The sequence below is a fragment of the Cygnus atratus genome, chromosome 1 (genome assembly GCF_013377495.2).
Source record: "Cygnus atratus isolate AKBS03 ecotype Queensland, Australia chromosome 1, CAtr_DNAZoo_HiC_assembly, whole genome shotgun sequence".
Taxonomy (NCBI): Eukaryota; Metazoa; Chordata; class Aves; order Anseriformes; family Anatidae; genus Cygnus; species Cygnus atratus.
This window is the reverse complement of record NC_066362.1, coordinates 1571868-1593192: the sequence shown is the minus strand read 5'-3', so window position 1 is coordinate 1593192 and position 21325 is coordinate 1571868. Positions and strand designations below refer to the sequence as shown.

Below are 21325 nucleotides of genomic sequence, written 5' to 3'. Positions count from 1 at the left end.
TTTGTTGAGGGGCTCAGATATTTGTTTGGTTTGTTTGTCTGTCTATCTGTCAGTCGGGGGGGGGTCCAACACCCCCTCACAAAATGGCGCCGCGGCTCCTTTAAGACTGGGGGGGGAGCGAGGAGCTCAGTCCCTGCCCCGACCCTCCGCAGCAGGGAGGGGGCGTGGCTTGGCGCGACGAAAGGCCCTGAAAGGCTAAGAGCCTTGAGTGGCATCCCCATGAGCCAATCAGATCGCAGGCTGCGAGGCGGCAGGGGGAGAGGGGGCGGGAGCCGCCGCTGAGGCGGCGGCGGTGGCGGCGCCATGTTGAAGAAGGCGGACAAGAAGGACGAGGAGCCCGGTCCGGCGGGGCGGCAGCGGGGGTGGGCGGCGGGTTCCTGAGGGAGCGGCTCTGAGGAGCTCCGGGGCCGTGCGAGCTGAGGGGATTGGGTTTCCCCGTGCCGCCGTTACCGGCTCTCCTCTCGCCGGGCCCCAGCCCCTGCCCGGCTGCGGCCGTTTGGGGGCTCGGGGGGCCGCGGTCGGGCACCTCAGGGGGTGAGGAGCCCCTGAGGCGCAGGTCGGGGCTCGGGGGGCAGGGAGCTGCTGGTGGTGCCCTGAGGCTGCCCCGTTACAGGCCCCGAGCAGCGGGTGGTGGGGTCGGTTCTCGTGCCGGTCCCAGTTTTCGTCTGCTGGGGGTGTGAGGGCTGAGGGATGGAAAAATTAAACGTTAAAAGGTGCTTATGGGAGGAAAAGGGTCAAGAGCAGGGTTTGAAGGGGTCTGTGTGTGTGCAGCAGGGGTTCTGAGGGGTGTTTTTGCTGTCAGCGTGCTGCCCGCAGAGAATTGCCATCTCCAAGAAGCTAAATGCCTTCAGAGTGAAGAGTTAAGCTCAGAGTTAAACATCAGCGTTCTTCAGAAATCTCAAAGAGAAGATGGCCCTCTTAACCACTTTTGAAACTAAAGGCTTCCCTCCGCTTTCCAGCAGAGATTCAAACTGTATTGGGTACCAGATGTGCAATAGTTGGCATAGCTGGTTCTCCAAACGGTGCACAGGAGTCGAAATGGACAAGAGATGGATTTGAGCCTCATGCCATGACCCATCCCATCCTCTATCCATTGTCTCCCTCTGCCCCCAAATGTTTTTGAAGTCTTCCTGCAGATTTTGGTTTTAGCCACTAAATAACTTCCCAACCCCATAATTTGGGTGGCTGAAAGGTTGCGAAGTTACGGCACGGAGATGAGTCTCGGATCTGTGGTTTTGTGATGTGCCGTAGCCAGGCTGATTGTGGAGTTTGCTGAGTAGCCCTGCTTAGTGGTGTGCTTGTTTTTCGGATCCCGATCTGCAGCCCCATCCTGCTGTGTTCGGTGCTGTCTGTGCCTGAAGGAATAAAGTAAGGGGACTAGGAAGAAAAAGAACAAATAGCTTTATATAAAATGACTGTTATTAACTACCTCAGTAGTTAATACTTTTCTCCCTCACCCTCCAGCTATGTTTAAAGCCTGTCACCCATTTTTTCCTGTACCTCTGAATATACAGCTTAAGGAATTGGATTCACAGCTGTTGATGGGGAACATCAGTTATTCAAAGAGGAGTGTCATTGTAGCATCGAGGTGTTTTTGTGAAGTTTAGGAGCTGGTCCTGCATGTACGCTTCTGTTGCTTTTATAGTTGGCGTTTGTGACGGATGTGTTTCTTTAACTGAGAGGTCTCTCTTGTCCAGGTAGTGGCTCTAATCCTTTCCAGCATTTGGAGAAGAGTGCTGTGCTGCAGGAGGTATGAACAGTACCTTAACCCTTTCTGATTGGGAGGAATTAGCAGCTTGAGGAGGAATTGCAGTGCAACTGGCAGGCAATGTGAACAGCGAAGTTTGGATAGCTGATTTAAAATCAGAGTTAATTAAACTATATGAGTTTTTTGCATATGGCAATTAGAGCTTTCTGAAGAGATGCCCTGCCTGGTTTCCTATTCTCATTCGATATACTCTGTTATGGGTCTTCCTGTTTCTCTTTGTGTTCCTCCAAGTAGTGAGGTGAATGTGTGATTAAATAAGATACTTTTGGGGCACAGACAGCAACAAGAAGGAACTTAATTTCAATTTTCTGTTCCCACAGGTTAGTACAAAGTAATGCTTGGGGTACAGATGCTATGGAAAGAACAGAGTTGAAATTTTATAGATATGCTTTTATTTTAAGCTATTTAGTTAGTACCAAATAGTAAACTGAGTCATTGTCTCTTGTTGAGATTGCTGCCCATCCAGCAAATCAACCACACTTGAACTGGACATCAAAAATATGTTCACTGGGACACATTTTAGAATAATAACGAAGTTATAAGCTGCTCGGTTGAAAGCAAACTGCTTTAGTTTTTATGGTAAGGACAAATTGTTAGTGTTGGATTATAGTGTAATACAGTATTTGTGCTCCGCTTGCAGGCGCGTATCTTTAATGAGACCCCCATAAACCCACGAAGATGCCTGCACATACTTACCAAGATCCTTTACTTGCTGAACCAGGTAATGATCATTTCTTGCCAGCCAGAGTGCGTGTTCCCAAGGCTTATTTCTGGTAACCTTCATTGCGAAAGAGGTTTTATAACTCCTGTCAGACTCAGGAGGTAGCTTTTAAGAAATAGAGTGCTTATGCTGTAGTATTGTGTGTCCCTTTCTGACTAAGGTGAGGTATGTCTACGTCCCTGAAGCTTTTAAATCTTTTTTTGAGTGCCAAGTGCGAGCTGCTGTTTGGTCTGTGTTCACTGTTGTTGAGCAATTAAGAGTCATTTGTGGTTGCCTGCCTAAAGTAGGAATAACTGAGTTGAGATAAGAGAATAAGGTGTCATTTTGTTTGTGGGGAAATTGGAAGCGTGGTAAGGAAAGGAATTTTACGCTGGGTAACCACAAAAGTTTCCTGCCTGCGTGGCCTGAGCCAGGCGGTATTTGACACAGGGTTACTGCTGGTTGGGATGACCTGTGCTGCTCGCTCTTCATTAGCACCAGTCGTCTTCGAGTAGGTGCCTCTTCAAGCAAGGGCAACTGTGTGGTTAAGAAGCGTGGTGCAAAGCCAGCTGCTGACACAGTAACCTCAGAAGAGGGACCAGAGGTTACAGGGCCGACTCTTGTGGCGCTGTACAGCTGCGGGTGGCGCTCGCTGAAGCCAAGTGGGTAACGGTGCCAGTGATGGCCTTACTCCCTGGAAACAAGGTGAGGGAGGGACTGCTCCTCACATGAGGAAAAAGTCTTGAAAGAAGAGAGTGTTGGGATGTGAGTAGGTGCTAGAGGTAGGGACTAAGGTGGAGGCTACTGGATAATGATAGGATTATTTTTCCTCTCACTTCTCGTATTCTCTTTTCAGGGTGAACACTTTGGAACCACTGAAGCCACAGAAGCTTTTTTCGCAATGACTAGGTTGTTTCAGTCTAATGATGTAAGTGCCTGGCGTTTAACGCTTTCTGCCTCCCTGGTTTTTGTTTGCAGTAATTACAAAGCAGCTGAGTGCTGGGCTGTGGGAGGAGGGTGAGGTGAGCAAACCACTTGCTGAAGGCAATTCACTGTTTGGAAACAAATGACTGAAATGACTGCAGCAACATGCAGCTCCTTCTGCAGGTTGCTTTTGGTGGTTTATTTTGAATTCCTCTTGTAAAGAATGTGAATAGTGACAGGAAGGCTTAGTATACCAATCGGTATAATGCTTTGAATGTTTTTTACGCTTGCAAATAATCAGCTCTCAAAACAAAAGTTAAGAAGTTGCTTGTAGCTTAGGTGGTTCTATTCCCTAGCACGACTCGCTGTATTTGTTAATCAGCATGCAATAGAGACATGACAACATCCTAAAAATGTTGGATTAAACTTTGGATTTTGCCCGATGTAAAGTCCTTTCCTGGTCTCTTCTGCGGAGGGTGTAGAACTTAGCAGAACATGCTTCATGGGTTGGATTTCATTCACGTTGGTTAAAATGAGCTAGCACTTCAGTTTTGGGGGGACTTGTCTGAAGAGAGTTCCGTGTGTAACTGTCAAAAGACAGAATGAACATTTTGGAAGCACAACGTGTTTTGTGACCTCTCCCATATCCATATTGTAGAAAGATTATTTTCTAGTGCAAAAATGTCATTTGCTTTCAAGGAATTAAAATGGCAGTGCTCTTTGCATATCTCTGTTGTTCTTTTGCAATAAAAGAGGAAGTTTTAAAGCATTTGGCTGGTAATTGTGAGGTTTCTGCTTGCAGACTTGGTGTGCCACTTCGCTCATAAACAACACACAGATTTTCTTTCCGTTAGTCCTATCATTTTGTAAGACATCTCTTAGTTGCTTCCTGATTTGTTTGTTTGATAGTAGGAGGTAAAAGCAGTGTCCAGTTTTCAATCAGGGTTTTACTGGTGTGCTTATGACTTTGTATGGACGTAGGGAAGAGGGCGTGCCGTGTCTGGTTTACCCCTAAAACTTGTAGGGAGTGTTCATTCATAATTGCCTGTGAGTTTAATGGTTTTCTGCAATTTGTTTTCACAGCAAACCCTTAGACGAATGTGTTACCTTACTATCAAAGAGATGGCCAATATTTCTGAGGATGTCATCATTGTCACAAGCAGGTACAGCCTTTTCTGCAGCTACCCTATCAGAGCTCTGAAATAATTAGCTACATTTTGACATGTTTGTTTTAACCACTAGGGTTTTTTGTAATTGTGCAAGGATACAGCAAGGGAAAACAAGTTGTTCCATGCCGCATATGAAGTGTTAATTTCTTCCCCCTGTGTTGTTGTGCTTTCCTTTAAAAACAAACAAAAAAACTTATATACACTTTATTAATAGGTTGTTACTTTTTTGTCTTTTCTTTTTTCTTCCACCTTATTGGTGCTGATGCTTTTGTTTTTCTTGATGTTTTGAAGCTGATTTGTTTTGCTTGTTTGTCTGACGTTTTGAACCTGTGGTTTCTGTTTCGCTTTGCTGTGAGAACAATTACGGAAAACAGAGCAAAACTCAGCTCGTTCCAGCACTGAACTATCAATTTTTATCGCTACAGAGTAGAAGTGACAGTTGTTGTGAGAACAAATTCCAGAGGTACGGTTTTTGCTAAGAGAATTTGGTTTTGTCGATTGAAGCTGTTCAGCAAACGAAATTTTATGAGGTAGAAAGAAGAATGGCTGTGCTAAATAAACCGGCTGTATGGCTGAGCAATTTTATGGACTACATATCTGTGTAATGCTCTCTATTTCTATAGAATCCGATGTTAATAATTTTCAAATAGCTGATTATTAAGTTGTTTCTACTGTATCTTGGCAGTTATGTGGTAACAGCTTGAAGGATAGGTAAATGAGATGGAGTGGAGTGTTGCAAAAGGATTGAGACACTAGAGAAGTGTTAACAGGTTGTCCTTGATTATTTCAGTTTGACCAAAGACATGACAGGGAAGGAAGACGTATACCGAGGCCCGGCCATCAGAGCACTGTGCAGGATCACTGATGTAAGTACAAAACGCTTCTGTTGGAGAGATGAAAAGTGTATTTAAAATCAAATTAACTGCTCTGTAGCAGGGTGCTTTCTTAGAGTAGAAAGGGAACTTCCACTTCAGGGAGGACTGCTCCGAAGCCCTGTGCTGATGTAGAGGCTCTGGAGCTGAGGCGCTGTAAAGATGGAGTTAAAAATCAGGAGCTTTGGAGTTCTGGTTTCTGCTCTGAGACTGCCTTGCTGTGGGCTTTGTGTCACTGAATCTTCAGGAGTGGGCACTGATGTTTCCCTTGTGTTTTTAGAATTAGGTGAGGCATCCTTCTGAGGGCTTTTTGAATATGTTGTGCATTTGTTTTTGTCTGAGCGTTTATACTTTACCTCCAGGGGTTGAGCATCAATGCTTTCTCTCCCCCTCTTCTCACAGGGTACGATGTTACAAGCCATCGAGAGATACATGAAGCAAGCCATTGTGGACAAAGTCCCCAGTGTGTCTAGTTCTGCACTGGTGTCTTCCTTAGTAAGTACAGCAGTAAATTGTTGTAAATCTGTGCCTTGTGTTGTGGCTGGGAAGGCTAGTCCGCTGCATGTGCAGCTTTGCTTGGCTTTTGTTTTGTTCTTTCTTCGTCTCCCTTTCCTTTGATAGGACTCCTCTTTGTCTTCTCACTGGAAAATAGACATAAACAGCAGCAATGGAGTTTCCTTTGTCTCAAGTAGTCTCTCTGTCTCCTTCCTCGATCTTCTCTTGTTTTAAAGTACTTTGGTTGTATGGCTCAAGCACAAAGTGCTTGGTCATCTCTGCGTGTAGTTAATGTAGAACATTGATTTGTCTGGGGAGGGACTTGTCTTTCTTTTTAAACGTCAAGCACACTGACGGCCATAAAAGTGCTTATCGTTTTGCTGAGAGTAAGTGAAAGCAGCCTGCTCTGTGTTGGGAAAGAATTAGCACCGATGACTGAAAGAACATTTAAGTTATGCAACAGAAAGTAAAAGCAGCCGGCTTTGTGCTGTGTAAAACCCACATCATTGAAATTGCTGCCCTGGTACAACTGCAATTCAAGATTATTTTTGCTAATATCTAGTTGGGGAGCCAGGTGAAGAAGTTTGCTGTGTGTTTTCTCTCCATTGTTTACAAGAAAAGCCTGGAAAAGACCTTGTTAATTTAGTATTTTTATTAAAGGGAGAAAATGCAAGTGAAAACATGATAGTCTGAGACTGAGATGCAAGAAAAACAGTGGTTTATAGGTGCGTAGGATAACAAGACTGGTTGCACTGGGAAATAAATAAATAAAAAACAGGAGCTAAGAAGTTTAGCTGATAGGGTAGAGTAGGGCTTGTGCAAGACCCCGAGGGTGCAAGTGAAGCTGTATTAATACTGACAACTGAAGGGCTCCTCCTGAACTAGCAGCAGGTAGATGGATTGCCCTGGGTTTGTTTCCTGTCTGGTTTGGACATAAACAAAATCTCAGAGTTACTTCTCGCTTTATTGAAACAGGTGCCCTGTTATGTAACTTGGGAGTTATTGTACGTGTCCTAAATACATATCTGGGAGTTATTCTTCGTTACCAGTAGTGTGCAATAAAGCAGTAGATGGTCTTGAAGTAGTGAAACTGAAAAACAAGGCTCACGGTACTTCACGGTGCTTCTGCTATCAGCTTGTTTGCAGTCTCAATTTGTGGCTTCTTCCAGCACATGATGAAGATCAGTTACGATGTAGTCAAACGGTGGATCAACGAAGCTCAAGAAGCAGCTTCTAGTGACAACATTATGGTACAGGTATGTTTTGGGGGGCTGCCCCAGGAAGCTGTAAACAAGCTACAGGGTTTTAATGGTGTTCTGGAAGTTCTTATAATAACTTAGAAAAAGGAACTGGTACTCATTTTTCCTTATTCTTTTGTTTTGAGGGAAATGATTCCACAGTTTCAAAAACCATGAATTTCTCCACAATCCTAGTGCAAGACAATCAATAAGTGGCTCTTTAGTGCAATCCTCTGCACTTTCCCTGCGGGTCTTTTGATAGCTGGAATGCTACTGACAGGTTTCACAGTAGGTATTGCAGGAGGAGGGCTTCGAATCTGAGTTTTCACAAATCTCGCTGCTTTCCAGAATACCGGTATCTTTTGTCTTGGCCTTCACAAAATTCGCCAGTTATTGCAGGACCGCAGGGAATAGCCCAAATATCTGGGATAGCCATATTAGGAAAATCTTTGTATAAATATTCCAAACAGTTATGGAAATGACAGTATTTATTTAAGACTAACAATCAGAAGCAAATCTACAATACCAGCTTTGTTTCTGTCCAGTTAGCAGCTTCATTAAGCTTTACTGTGAATCAGTCTCATGGAAAAAAAAACAAAACAAGAAAAAAACACTGCAAGAAATTGGAAATGTTCCTTTGTACTTTAAACATAAATGTCTCAAAGATTTTTGTGTGGTCAACTATGATTTGAAGGGCTTGGGGTACCGTGGATATTAAGTATACTAGAAAAGCAAGTGCTACTGTGTATCATAGTTAAGCCGAAGCCTTAGAAGTTCTGGTGTTTAATGGGGAGAAAATGAAGTAAAATAACTTCATGACTCCTTTGATCTTTAAAAATGTATTGAGGCTTTCTTGAGGGTAGGCAGGAAAGGAAAGGAAGTACAGCAGGTCTTTGTTATTTGTCAGGAAACTCAGATCATTTGAGATTAAAAGGTACTTCTGCTAGGAAACAGCAATTGTAAGACACAGAGGGCTGATAATCTGCCTTTTCCAACTGCATTATGCATTTAATATCCTCATGTGTTCCTGTGCACATCTGTTTCTGATCTAATAGTACCACGCTCTGGGGCTGCTCTATCACCTTAGAAAAAATGATCGCCTCGCAGTTACCAAAATGCTGAATAAGTTCACAAAGTCCGGACTGAAATCCCAGTTTGCGTACTGCATGCTGATCCGAATTGCAAGCAAACTCCTGAAGGAATCTGAAGAGGGGTGAGTAAGGAGCAAGGTGTGAATTACAAAATTAATGGTAGTTTGAGGTAAACAGTAGCTCGGATTTTCTTTTTTAAGTGTGTGGAAGTGTACACACAGAGCTGTAGTGTTAAAAATGAAGCGCAGGTAAAAGCAGAATGCTAGACTGAACTGAGTAGCAGTTTGTCTGGTAGTTGTGTGGTGAGTTTTGTGTGTTTTTGTTTTGGCACCACACCAGGACTCACTTTAGAGTACAACTAAAACTGCAGAATAATCTCTGGAGGAGAGGAGTGTTCTGTACTTTGCCTACTTCGTTGTCTTTCAAACTCAGTACGGATCTATCTATATTACGGTGATAAAAACAAAAGGAACTCTATTCTGATCTCATACTAGCAGAGGAGTTATCTGAGAAATTAACCTCCTGATGAAATTTTTTGTCAGTGAAAATTTTTGTTAGTGGTGCGTGATACATGATTAACCATAAAGTATTTGTAGAGTGCCAGAGTTCTGGCTTGTAGAAGATAAATTAAAAAAGAATAAAAAAGTAGTAAATAGGAAACTTATTGCTCAAATAGGAGTTCGGCAGCGTCAGAAACATGAGACCCAGGGCACTAACTGTGCTTTCGGCCAAGTTCTCAGAAATACAGCATCAACGATTGCGTGTAGTTCAGCATCACAACGTGAAATGTCATCTCTTTGTAGACATGAAAGTCCACTCTTCGACTTCATTGAGAGCTGTCTGCGGAATAAGCACGAAATGGTTATTTATGAAGCTGCTTCTGCAATCATCCACCTGCCAAACTGCACAGCGAGGGAGCTGGCACCTGCTGTTTCAGGTTGGTCCGAGAGCCCTGTGTCCTGCTGACATGGCTGAAAGAAAGGGCGGTAAAACACGATGTAGAGACAGTACAGCATAACTGGAGTACTGGACTCAAAACCTAAATTTTCTGATTGTTCCCAGATTTAGGGGGCTTCTGGCTGGGAAACAACTTGATCCCTTTTTCCTCTTCATCCAGAGCTTTACAGAAGGGACAGGAGAGGTGGCACAGCGTGATGCCTGCCCTTTTCCAGCTGCAGGAAGGGAAGGTGGGAGGAAGGCAGAGGAGAACTTGGACAGGAGATAGTAAAGATGTGTCACTAACTGCTATACAGACAGCCTATTGTTGTTATAAGGTGAAAAACCAGCTTTTTTTTTTTAAAATTCGCTGTTGATCTTAATTAGCTGTTGAAACTAGACATCAGTTATTAATAGAGCTGCACGAATGCTTAGCGTGCCATCTGCATAGTTGAATGTGGATACCTCAGACTTCCCTCTCCACTCCCTTTTTTTTTGAAAGAGACCACATTTGGTTTTCTGCTGTGGTGATTTCTGACTCTGCTATTTGCACCTCTCAGTATCAAAGTGCTGGCACAAGGCAACTTCCCTTTCCTCATCTGGTATGGGCATAAGGACTCTCATCTTCTGCTCCGCAGACATTCCGGGTGCCTGGAGGGGCAGTACTGGGAGCCAGTTTTTGTTAAGCAGTCTCTTCTCTGTACTATTTTGTCGTCGCTTACTTCTCTTGATTCTTTATTTTCAGTGCTGCAGCTTTTCTGCAGTTCTCCCAAACCTGTCTTGAGATACGCAGCTGTACGGACCCTTAATAAAGTGAGTGCTTCCAAAATCTTCTAAACAAGCCTGGCTTCCTCTGATGCTCAGAGACTTAGACTTCAGTGCCTAATGGTGTGTCACCTAAACCAGCAACTGCTGGTGTGATTACTGTATTCCAAAATACTCTGTGTTGGAGGATTGGCTTTTCTGTGCCAAATTTCCTGGGGTGACAAAAATCTTTTCTTCGCTGAAGCTCTTTTTGCTTATTTCTAGACCACAGGGCTATAACAGGCTGTAGCTGGATAACTTGTGAGCTCTCAGCTGTATAGGGAAGCAGAGCCCCAGATATTTAATGCTGTGAGAAGTGTGGATAGGGCGTGTGTGAAGGAAATAACGTTCTGGTTTCAGAGCAGCACGCTACACCAGAAGTAGAGCAAGACGTGGGTCACGTTATGTGACTGTCAAACTCATGAGCTGTAACTTTAAGTTAGAGGAGTTCATTTCAAAAACCGAAACAAGAATGCAAACCGAAATCAAAATGCATTGATTGCATCCTGCCAGCAGCGCATGATGTAGGTTTAGTTGCAGTGCTTGAAAAAACAAGGACTTTGATACTTGCTTCACTGAAAGCTTTGGACTCTGCAGGATGGTGCTGCTCTCACGTAACTTTTGAAATTGTTTCCTTTACAGGTGGCCATGAAGCATCCATCTGCAGTCACTGCTTGCAACCTGGACCTGGAAAACCTCATCACGGACTCCAACCGCAGTATTGCTACCCTCGCCATCACCACCCTGCTGAAGACAGGGAGTGAGAGCAGTGTAGACAGGCTCATGAAACAGATCTCTTCCTTCGTGTCAGAAATATCAGATGAGTTTAAGGTGTGGCATTGGAGGCCTCTCCTCTTTCCAGCTGCAGGTTTTTCTCCCATTCTTGTTTTTATGAAGCTTTTCCCACTTTTTAGTCCTTCGGTGACTTAGTCTAATAGAGCAAAGCCAACTTGAAATTCAGAAGGTGTGGTTCTGTGTTTTTCAGCTGTCAAAATACACTTTTCCATTTCCTCTCTCCACTCTGAAAAGGGATAAACATCATTTGGTAGATTCCTGGCTCCTGCGCAGTTTCCTATAAAACTTTGTACCGTCTTCTGGTTGCCTCTGGAGAAGGATTTTAACTGTCTTAATCAAGTCTGTATGACTTCAGTCTGATAGGAAACTTCCAGTTCACGCTACTAATTTAAGTTCAATCACTGTAAATTCAGGTGATAACGTGGTTACGGATGATTGTTTATCTGTACCTGTCCCTCTTACACTGCGGAGTTGCCTTGAGGAGCACAGCGTGCCTGCCAAGTCCTTTAGTCCACTATTGTACGGTGGTTTTACCTTACTGTCTGTATGAGCAAAAGAACCAAGTTTTAGATAGCTTTGAAATTGCAAAGAGCCTTAGTGACACGATGTAACTAAAGTTAGAATTAGGTCAGGATCCTCCCTGGGCAGAGGGGGAGGCGTGGGCCTTGGAATTGCCATATGACACCTGAATGCAGCCCCTTGAGCACAGCCAGGTCTTGCAGCCTGCTAGCATAGAGCTGTTAGCAATCCACGCTGAGGGTCCACCACCAGATTTTATCCTTCCTGTACAAGAACGTAATCTGTCAAAGCGACAGTTCGAGGTAGGGAGAAGGCTGTGCTGCTCTCAGAAAAACAAACGCGTGTGCCTAACGTCCTTCTCTGTTGTTTTGCAGGTAGTGGTAGTACAGGCTATCAGTGCTCTGTGCCAGAAATACCCTCGGAAACACAGCGTCATGATGACCTTCCTCTCCAACATGCTCAGGGACGATGTAGGTTTGAAACGTTCCGTGTAGTTCTGGGCAGGGAGCTCTGACGGCGTGAAGGGTCTCTTGCCTTACAAGACCTCGTTTATCTTGTGGGTCAGACCTGTCTGAAATCTGCTTCTGAATTAGAGTTGGTGCATTAAAAACCCTTCTGAAGAAGTTTTCTTGATGATGTGCCTCTCTTAGTTGATGGGAACTGGGAAGACCCTGTTAGATTATCCGGCCCGTCTCCTCTTCTCTGTTTATGTACAAATGTTTTGTTTTGTTTTCTTCAATGGAAAGAAGTAATTGAAGCATGAGGGGAACTGTGTAGAACTGCAGTCTGAGCTCTGCCTGCTGGGTGAGTGTCCTTGCTTTGCTCTTCCCAGGGTGGCTTCGAGTACAAGCGAGCCATTGTGGACTGTATAATCAGCATCATCGAGGAGAACCCCGAGAGTAAGGAATCTGGCTTGGCTCACCTCTGCGAGTTCATCGAAGACTGTGAACATACCGTCCTAGCCACAAAGATCCTGCACCTGCTGGGGAAAGAGGGGCCGAGGACCCCGTCCCCATCGAAGTACATCCGCTTCATATTCAACAGGGTGGTGCTGGAGAACGAGGCTGTGAGGGCTGGTGAGTTGAGCTAAAAGGCTGGCGTGATGTCTTGACTTCTGCCCATCATCTGTTTGCATGGAAATCTCCCGTGCACAAGATAAGGATTCCACTAAAAAAAAAAAGCTTGTTGCAGACTGATGCTTCCTTCCTGCAGGGCCTCAACAACAAACCCTTTAGAGCGTGGCGTCTTTTTTCGCATTTTGGGCCTGGTTTTGGAGAGGTATTGGCTCGATCTCCAGAGTGCTGGAGGAGGAAGCCCTGCTGGGGAGGGAGGAAGGAAAATGAGCTGACAAATACTGTATGGTGGTCTTGGCGTTTGGTTTTTGATGACAGCTCTTCTGGTCACCATTTCCTAACTTGTAACCTGGGAACACATGGAAAGCATCCCTCTGAGACCGTACTCTGTACAGATAATTCATCATATAGCTTCTTTTTTTTTTTTAACTCTCAAGGCCGTAAAGACTACTTCCTTATTGAACTTTCTGTTTGTATATGTGGAATTTATCGAAGGCAAAGCTGAGCTGAAATGAGAGTAGTTTGGACAGGCTGCTTCAGGTGATCGCTGAGGAGTTTCACCTCCTTGCAGAGTCATTGGCCCTGCCCACCACTGGATGCATCTGTATGTGGAAAACAAAGATAGCCAGGAGCGTGAGCCGCTGCTAAGGGTAGAGGGGCCACAGACTGGAACAAGCTGTGGAGCTTGACCTAACCTCGTCTGGCAGAGGATTCTCTTGGAACAGGGTTGTAGGGCGGTCAAGCTGGCCTTGGCCTGTTAGTCCCTAATGTCAAACTATTTCCTTTTGAAAATATAGAAATAGTTTAATCTTTCCGTATCTTTAACGAGTTTGTGGCGTGGAAGTGACAACCTTTGTAACTGGAACTTCGGGACAGCAGTATGCACAACGCTCTGGGTGTGCTGTGAAGTCTGTCTGCGCGTAGCGTTCACACCTCTGATGCCTCCCTGTTTTCTCTTGCAGCTGCTGTAAGCGCGCTGGCAAAGTTTGGTGCCCAGAATGAGAGCCTTCTTCCAAGCATCTTGGTGCTTTTGCAGAGGTGAGTGGGTCTGACTGTGCCGTGTATGGGCTGAGGATTGGTGACACCGGGCGCTTTGCTCCGCAAAGAAGCAAGTTAGACCAGGCCAGAACGTGTGCTGGGTCTGCTGGGCGGGTGGCTGCCTTCCTTCCTGGCTGGTGGGAACGCAGGGCTGCCGAATGTGCGTAAATGAAGGATGTGATGGGTCATGGAATCGTCTGACAGTTAATCTGATGTGAAAATTTTCCTTAGTGGGTAATAAATCTACGGTAATTCGATAAATGTGCATTTTTGCATCCCTTTGAAGCAAGAAAATAGATGTCCATGTTATTTATAAATAGTAAAATGTCTGTGGCTGATCTCAGGTGGTCCAGTTCCGCAGCTTTGCGTGCGTTGCACTAAGACCACCCAACCTTCCTAAGTTGTCTATTCGGTGAATGTCACATTCTTCCTGTGTGTAGCACTATAGTGTACCAGAAACCCAGCCTATGACTGACTTGTGTGGCGAAATAAATAATTCGAATTATGAAATGCTTCAGGAAAAAGGCAACCTCGGCGTAGGTGCAGGTGAAGAACTGCTGTGACAAGTGACCGGAGCAATGTGGAAGAAAAAACAGAATGAGTTGCCAGGAGGGGGAGAAGATCTCTCTTTGTAAGGCACCTGCTGTAATTGGAAAAACTAGGTGAATGTTTGAGCACACGGACGTTTTTTCAGTATGAAATAGCAAGCAGCTTTAACACGATGATTTTCGTGATCTTTTTCTTCTCCTTTTTTATCTCAAAACAAAGCTGTTTAATAAAAAAAAAAAAAAGGGCAACTGCATGGTGCAGTTAGCCATAAAATGCAGGCTCCAGGTGTGCGTTCTGTAGTCTAGCCACGTGCGTGAGGTGTTTTGGTGCATCTCCTTTAGTCTTAGGTTTTTCTAACGTGGCACTTGTATACAAGCTTCAGGTTAGCATCTTCTAACTGAAAGAGCTGAATGAAATATCCCGTCTTTTAAAATCTTACATTTTCTGGTCAGTACATCTGGGTGTGACAGTTACCGTGTTGTCTGAAGGCTTTTTTTCACAATTTGCAAATCCATCAGGAGAGCTCAGACTATCACTGCAGTGTCAAGCATCCAGCCTGGTCAGTGCCATTTGCAGCTCAGCTCTCACAACGTCCTGAGCAAGCTGCCTTCTGTCCTTTTGTTCCCCAAACCAGGTGTATGATGGACAGCGATGACGAAGTTCGGGACAGAGCAACGTTCTACTTGAATGTACTTCAGCAGAGACAGATAGCCCTGAATGCTGCTTATATTTTTAATGGTCAGTGGTAGAAAGAAACGTATGCGTGCCTGAAGCGTGAGCTGTTACTTCACATTCCGTATTATGGGTGGGTTTAGTTGCTGTAAGAATAATTTTCTGTGATGCATCTGGGGGTAACTTGGGTCAGAATAACTGGAAGAAATGGACCCATGTGTTTCTTCTGGCACTAGTGCTTTCCTCAAAGGATTTGTGTCAACTGAGAATGGGAGACTTAGCAAAACATGGGAGGGATTGTCTGGGTAAATAGAGCAGGAATATGGGCTGGGCTTTTTTTCATCGTTGCCTCTTCCTTCACTTGAGACAAGTTTCTTAACCTTTGCACTGTCTTCTCCGTCGCAAAATGCGGATGACATATCTTGTTGTGAGGGCTGGTTATAAAAATGTATTAGAGTTTATGCCAGAGAGATTATGCAGCAAAGTATTTAACGATTAAGATCATTGCAATGTGACTTCTCTCAAGTGAATTGTTGTGACTCCAATACTCTGGAATGGCAACTTAGTCTCTGTCATCTTCAGAGCAGCTTTTTTATTCTATGCAGTGTCTTGAAGCACTTCACACGTGTGCGTGTATACAAGTGTGTATGTGTTTACTGAGAAGCGAAAGTACTTCTACCAGCTTTTTATTAGCCAAAGTCCAAACCGTATCTGTGTAGTTGTAAACTCCAGATTCCGTGCGAGAGTATTACTCTGCAGCCTGAGCTACAGAGAAGAGCTTTTAAAATAATTTTCCTTACCTGATCTCGAGGGATGGAAATGTAATGCTGATTCAGACCCTGGCACCTTGTTGATTCTGGGGCAGTGAACCTCATTAACACTGAAATCTTCTGCCTGTGATTCTGCTTTGCAGGGCTGACCGTCTCTGTTCCTGGAATGGAGAAAGCCCTGCACCAGTATACACTGGAGCCTTCCGACAAACCTTTTGATATGAAAACAGTTCCTCTGGCTACCGCACCAATCTTTGAACAGAAAGCAGGTAACGCTCAGGCTTCCTTTAAATAGAAGAGACTGGAAGCGTTCGTGTTGCCGTAATGATGTTTGATGCCTGTAAGCTTGGCTGCTGCCCTCGCAGTGGGGTCAGGCCAAGACAGAGGTGACTCAGCTGAACGCCTCACAGTTTACTGTCACAGGCTTTGTGTAGGTAAGCCTGCCTGATCTTCACAGAGGAGAAACAGAACCTCTTCCAAAGAAATACGGATTGGCAAGATTTCATTATTCATTCACCTAGTCTTGTTATCGGATGGAAGTTTGTACATCATCAGAATTAATCTGCTCATAGATGTTTGAAAAAGGTGCATTCCAGAAGCGCTAAGTCACTTCGCTGGCTTTCTTCCATGGTCTTGCACAATTCTTGCGTCTTGACCTTGCACAAGCTTTCTAGAGAAGGTTTTTTTTTTTTCCCCCCTTCTCATTTTCCCTTCCTATCTGTTAGATATGGGAGATAGGAGCTGCGTTATTTCGAATTACATGGGTCATGTGCTCTCACGCAGAGTAAATAAGTTAATGCCTTCTGAGAAACGGCAGCTTGTCTTGTAAATTGCTGTTCTCATATATCGTGGCGGTGGTCACGTTGTATGCTGAAGCTGGAGCAGTCACGCAGTCAGTGTGGTGAGCTTTTTGCTGGCTGTTCCAGACTAAAGTGCGCTTTCTTCATCGTGACTCAAACGTCTCTCCTTGCAATCCAGTATTGCCTAGCAGAAAATACTCGTGTGTGTGAGGAGCTGGCGGTGATAAGGAGCAGGATGTGTGAAACGCTGCAGGCTAATGAATTTTTAGTGGAGCTATAAAGGCATTTAAAACTCCCCGTTGTGGAATTGACAGCATGATGTCTCTGCTTTTCTCATCACAGAGATTGCCTTAGTGACCAGCAAGCCTGAGAAAGTTGCTCCTTCGCGTCAGGATATATTCCAAGGTATGAGAGGAGATCAGCGGGTGTCCGGTGCTTGAAGCAGGGGGAGGATCGCTACAGATGAGGCGGGAGCAACGAGCAAGCCTGTCGCTGAGTGTCTGTCGTCGTCTTCTCCTTTCTGTGCAGAGCAACTGGCAGCCATTCCAGAGTTTAAGAGCTTGGGTCCGTTATTCAAGTCTTCAGAACCGGTGCAGCTCACAGAAGCAGAAACAGAGTATTTCGTCCGTTGTATTAAACACGTGTTCACAAACCACATTGTTTTCCAGGTAAGGGAAATTAAAAGCCCCTGTGAGGGTGCAGTAGGGGGTCAGCCGTTAGTGAGGCCAGGGTGTAGTATGAACAGCATTGCCACTGCACCCTGGAGAAGAGAGCTTCCCCCTTAAGGGAGTTGCACAGTAAAGTTAAGAGGGTGTGTGTTGCCTCAAAAACGATCCAAAAAAGGGTAGTAACCCCTATCCATCTGCTAGAGAATTCTGGTAAAATTGGAGAGAAGCTGTTCGGTGAGACCGACTTGGGAAAAACTTGATTGGAAATGTTTCTCCTGTGCTTGAGTCCTCTTCAATTTATTCTTCTGCAGTTTGATTGCACAAACACGTTAAACGATCAGCTGTTAGAGAGAGTCACCGTGCAGATGGAGCCGTCGGATGCTTACGATGTGATCTGTTGCATCCCAGCACCCAGCCTGCCCTACAACCAGCCAGGCATGTGTTACACCCTCGTGCACATGCCCCAGGATGACCCCACTGCAGGTAACGATTGCGAGGGAATAAAGAAATTGCGAGGAAAATAAAACTTTTTGAGAACAGCTGTTACAACGTTCAGGGTGTGGGATTTGGTGAGTGCATACTGAGATTCTAGCGCTGTTTTTCTCACGTGTCTTACTTGCTGGTTTTTATGCAGGACCTCTGTTTGTGCAGAACAGTGTGCATGCTTTTTAACTGATCGTTGGTACTGGGTGATTAAAAATGAGTTGGTAATGAGGCCTGGAGAGCACGCAGGTAATACAGGAAACTGAACGTGTTCGCTTGAGTCAATGAAAGCAGCACGTTTGAAAACGTGGATGCTTGGTAGTACTCAGGAACAGACTCAGTCAAAGGAAAACACAAGTGGAGACGAATGACTGGTAACTTGGGCCTTTGCAAATTCAGCTCATGCAAATTTTCCTGTCCCTAGAGAATTAGAAACTACTGTGAAATTTAGGAATGAGTGATTTTCGTGTGCATAAAGCTTCGTTCTTAATTTGTTCATATGCAAAAGGAACTCTGCTGGATTTGGAGTTGATTTAACGTGACTCAGCTTATCAGCGAGGTGAATTTCCTGGTTAACATTTTAACCAGAGAAGATCAGAACTGGTCTGAATTCCCTGAACTGTGCTTTTGGATCGTAATCCGCTTGTCAGAAATCCTTGCAGGGTTTCTGCTGGTGGCTAGTGCTGACCGATTGCGCTGCAGCACCCTGCAAGTCATTGGGCCAGTGCCTGTTACGCTACGGCCGTGGCATACTCCTCCTCTGAGATCCTCATTTAGTCTTCATCGTGGAGTCTGGGGGAAATTTTAAGTGAAGCAGAGAAGTGCTCTGACCACTGCCGTGTCTGTATCTTCTGGGGAAGAGCTTACTTATTGTCTTCTCAATCCTTTTTGGGAAGCAAGGGCTCAGGCAGAAGAAACTGCGCTACTAACCTGTGAGGGCTTTCCCTTTCCTCCCCAGTTGCTTGTACTTTCAGCTGCACGATGAAGTTCACCGTTCGGGACTGTGACCCAAACACAGGAGTGCCAGAAGAAGATGGCTACGATGATGAGTATGTGGTGAGTTCAGGACTGTTTTTCTTTTTTCCTGTCGCTGATTCTGGCCGTTGGGCTGACAGTTTCCTTTCAGTCCTGAAGCCAGTAGGAGGATCAGGGGATCTGCCTGAAACACTTCCAAAATACCCAGAGCTTGTGACTGTTTAGATCCTTACCCAAAAATAAGCTTCTGCCTAAAGTTCGTTTAACTTTAGTGTCCTGTGGAGACGAGATTTGTGGGTGTAGACATGAAAGCAGCAATAACTTCCGGTGTCCCTTCTCAGAACCGTGGCCCAACCTTTTTCTTCAACCCCCCAAGCATTTGCACCTCTGTTGTGTTCCTGTTACCAGTCGGCGCGTTACAGGCTGGATCTCAGGAAAGCGCCTGACTTTGGGGCTTGGGGGAGGTAGAGGCTGCTTCTGGGTTCTGAGGCTGCCTCTCTCCTTGCATGTCCAGTAAGGCTGAGAACGGGCTTTGACTTGAAAAGCAATTGCCCCATTTTTTGCTCTCCTTCTGTCTCTCTGATCATTTTGTGTGCATGTTTTTAAGCTTTGCAGATGACCACCGTAAATACTGATATTCTCCTCTGCTTTTTAGCATAGCATTATACGTTTCTCCTGAAATTAAAGGCAGGCATGCCGGAGTTGTCTTGGCAAAACGCTGCTGTCCCTCTTTCTAAGATTAGGTTCCTTTCTGTAACTGGCAGCTGAAACTCTCCCTTGCTTTTCTCTGTCAGTTGGAAGATTTGGAGGTGACGGTGGCTGATCACATCCAGAAGGTTTTAAAGCCGAACTTCGCAGCTGCGTGGGAAGAAGTGGGAGATGACTTTGAGAAAGAAGAAACCTTTGCGCTGAGTTCAATTAAAACCCTCGATGGTGAGATGGTCTCTCCTCGTTTATTGGTGACCCACGGAGTAATCCTGGTAAATCTGCCATGATGGGGAAATAATTAGTGTGGTAGGAAGAGGAGGAGGAGGATTTGGTGCCTTCCGATGTGACATCGTCGCAGTGACGAGGGTTTTTGTTGTAGTTTGGGATTACAGTGAGCAGAAGCTTGGCAGAGCTGTCATGCTGAGGCTTGTTGAGGGGAAGGGTGCGTTCCTAGGCTAAGGCAGCAGCAGGACGTTACACGTTAGCTGCGGTGGTGAGGCAGCAACCAAGATCACGAATGAAAAAGGATTAAGCCGTGTGGATGCTTGGAGAACGTTCTTTGACTGAGAACCAGTTCTCACAGAAAGCTTGGCACCAGCCTGGAGCTAACTTTCTTTTCCGATCCCTCAATGCAGAAGCTGTCAATAACATCATCAAGTTCTTGGGCATGCAGCCCTGCGAGCGATCAGATAAAGTGCCAGAGAACAAAAATTCTCACACGCTCTACTTAGCTGGTACGTATTCACGCTGCTGAGCCCGGTGTTTCCCTGTCCCCACACAGACAGATTTTCCCTCAATGAAGGGAAACGGGTTTGGGGATTCTGCTCCCATAAAGTTTTGCTCTGTAAAAAGCTGCGAGCTGAATGAAGCTGGTGCTGGTCTTGCAGCCTGCTGCTGTGGGCGCACTCGGGCTAGGCTCTGTGCCTCAGCATGGAGGCATTCTGCCTGTGGGAGCAGCAGCAAAGCCTTCCAAAGAACTTCCAGAGAAGACACCTAACTTATTTCCTTGCCACTTGTTATTTTGGAAGTGGATTCCTATGAACGCTTTGTTTTCAAGTTCCTGCCTCTGAAGACTCATCCTAAATCGGCCTGCAGTACCCACAACTTTTTGTTTGCTGACTTACGCTTAGGCTTACGCTTCTGGGCAATCCCTGGAAGTTAAGAACTCCACAAAACCTTCATGCAGTCGTTAAACTGCGCTGGACCTGGCATATAATGGTCCGACTGTAGGGCTGGATCTGTTCCAGGCGCAGAATGGGTAACTCCAGGTCTGTTTTCGTAGTAATGTCGGAGGGGGACTGGAGATGGCTCATCCTGCAGCCTGTTGCCTCCAAGCCCTCCGGCAGAAACCTGGGACTGTTCTTCCTTCGTGGCAGGGGCACTGAGCCAGCGGCCTGTGCCTCCCCAGCACAACTGCAGCGTGCTGCCTTCCCAAACTAAAAGTGACCTTCAACTTCCTGGCTTCTGCCCATTTAAATCTGCCTAGCCCTCCAGCAACTCATGCTGACTCCACGTGATTAATTTGGGCATTAATCTGTTACCTTTGGGGTTTTTTGGGGTCACTTCACCCTCCATGCAGCTAGCCACAGACTGTATCTGCCTCGCACTCACCAGGCTGGCTGCTCCTGGGTCAGAACTACATCACTTCCTGAGCCCCTTACACTAGAAACCTGTCAAATGTTTCGGTGGTTTATTTTTATATATATTTTTTGTCCCTCAGGTGTGTACAGAGGCGGTTGCGACGTGCTGGTAAGGTCGAGGCTCGCTCTAGGAGACGGTGTGACCATGCAGGTGACGGTCAGGAGCAAGGAAGAAACGCCTGTCGATGTCATCCTGGCCTCTGTGGGCTGAGCTGAGCGTTCCAGCACCTCAGCTGTGGTGGAAGCAGCCCTTGAAACACCAGTTGGGCGTTCCCCAGCTGTCACGCAGCCCGTCCTTCTGCATGTAGTTTTTATTCCTCGATTTGGTAAATATTTTGTATGATGTTACAGTAGTGGCTGGCTGGTACTGAGCCTCTCCCCTGTCCCCTCCTCCCTTGACACTTACACATTCCTGTCTAACTTATTGTATCTCTGGCCACTTGCGGTAGAGCAGGGAAAAGAAAAGAGGTAGGTGGTAAGAAAACGGAAGTGGATTTTTGTCAAAACTAATTTTTATTAACAGAAAATAAACACTGGTCCAAGTGGTTGGAATTCATATGAACTACTGTTAATAAAATAGAAAATTCTTGTTCTAATTCTGTCCGCTTCCATGTCTTCAATTCAGAAAAATCAGTCTA

At 45.4% G+C, this 21325-nt stretch overlaps 1 protein-coding gene across 2 annotated transcripts; it reads left to right on the top strand.

Moving 5' to 3' along the window:
• Positions 1 to 232: 232 nt before the first annotated feature.
• COPG2 (COPI coat complex subunit gamma 2) lies at positions 233 to 21283 on the top strand. 2 transcript variants are annotated; one of them, XM_035566572.1, is made up of 24 exons: positions 233 to 340; positions 1698 to 1750; positions 2409 to 2489; positions 3325 to 3396; positions 4476 to 4555; positions 5352 to 5427; positions 5836 to 5928; positions 7098 to 7184; positions 8222 to 8379; positions 9061 to 9194; positions 9939 to 10006; positions 10640 to 10828; positions 11686 to 11781; positions 12144 to 12387; positions 13347 to 13422; positions 14606 to 14709; positions 15557 to 15682; positions 16556 to 16618; positions 16742 to 16881; positions 17193 to 17364; positions 18323 to 18420; positions 19134 to 19272; positions 19683 to 19781; positions 20768 to 21283. In XM_035566572.1, the coding sequence occupies exons 1-24, from the start codon at positions 304 to 306 to the stop codon at positions 20896 to 20898; spliced, it is 2616 nt and encodes an 871-aa protein (XP_035422465.1). In that variant the 5' UTR covers positions 233 to 303; the 3' UTR covers positions 20899 to 21283. The 2 variants fall into 2 exon arrangements, with proteins under 2 accessions (XP_035422465.1, XP_035422466.1); XM_035566573.2 differs by having other exon boundaries at positions 256 to 340; positions 19134 to 19319.
• Positions 21284 to 21325: the final 42 nt, after the last annotated feature.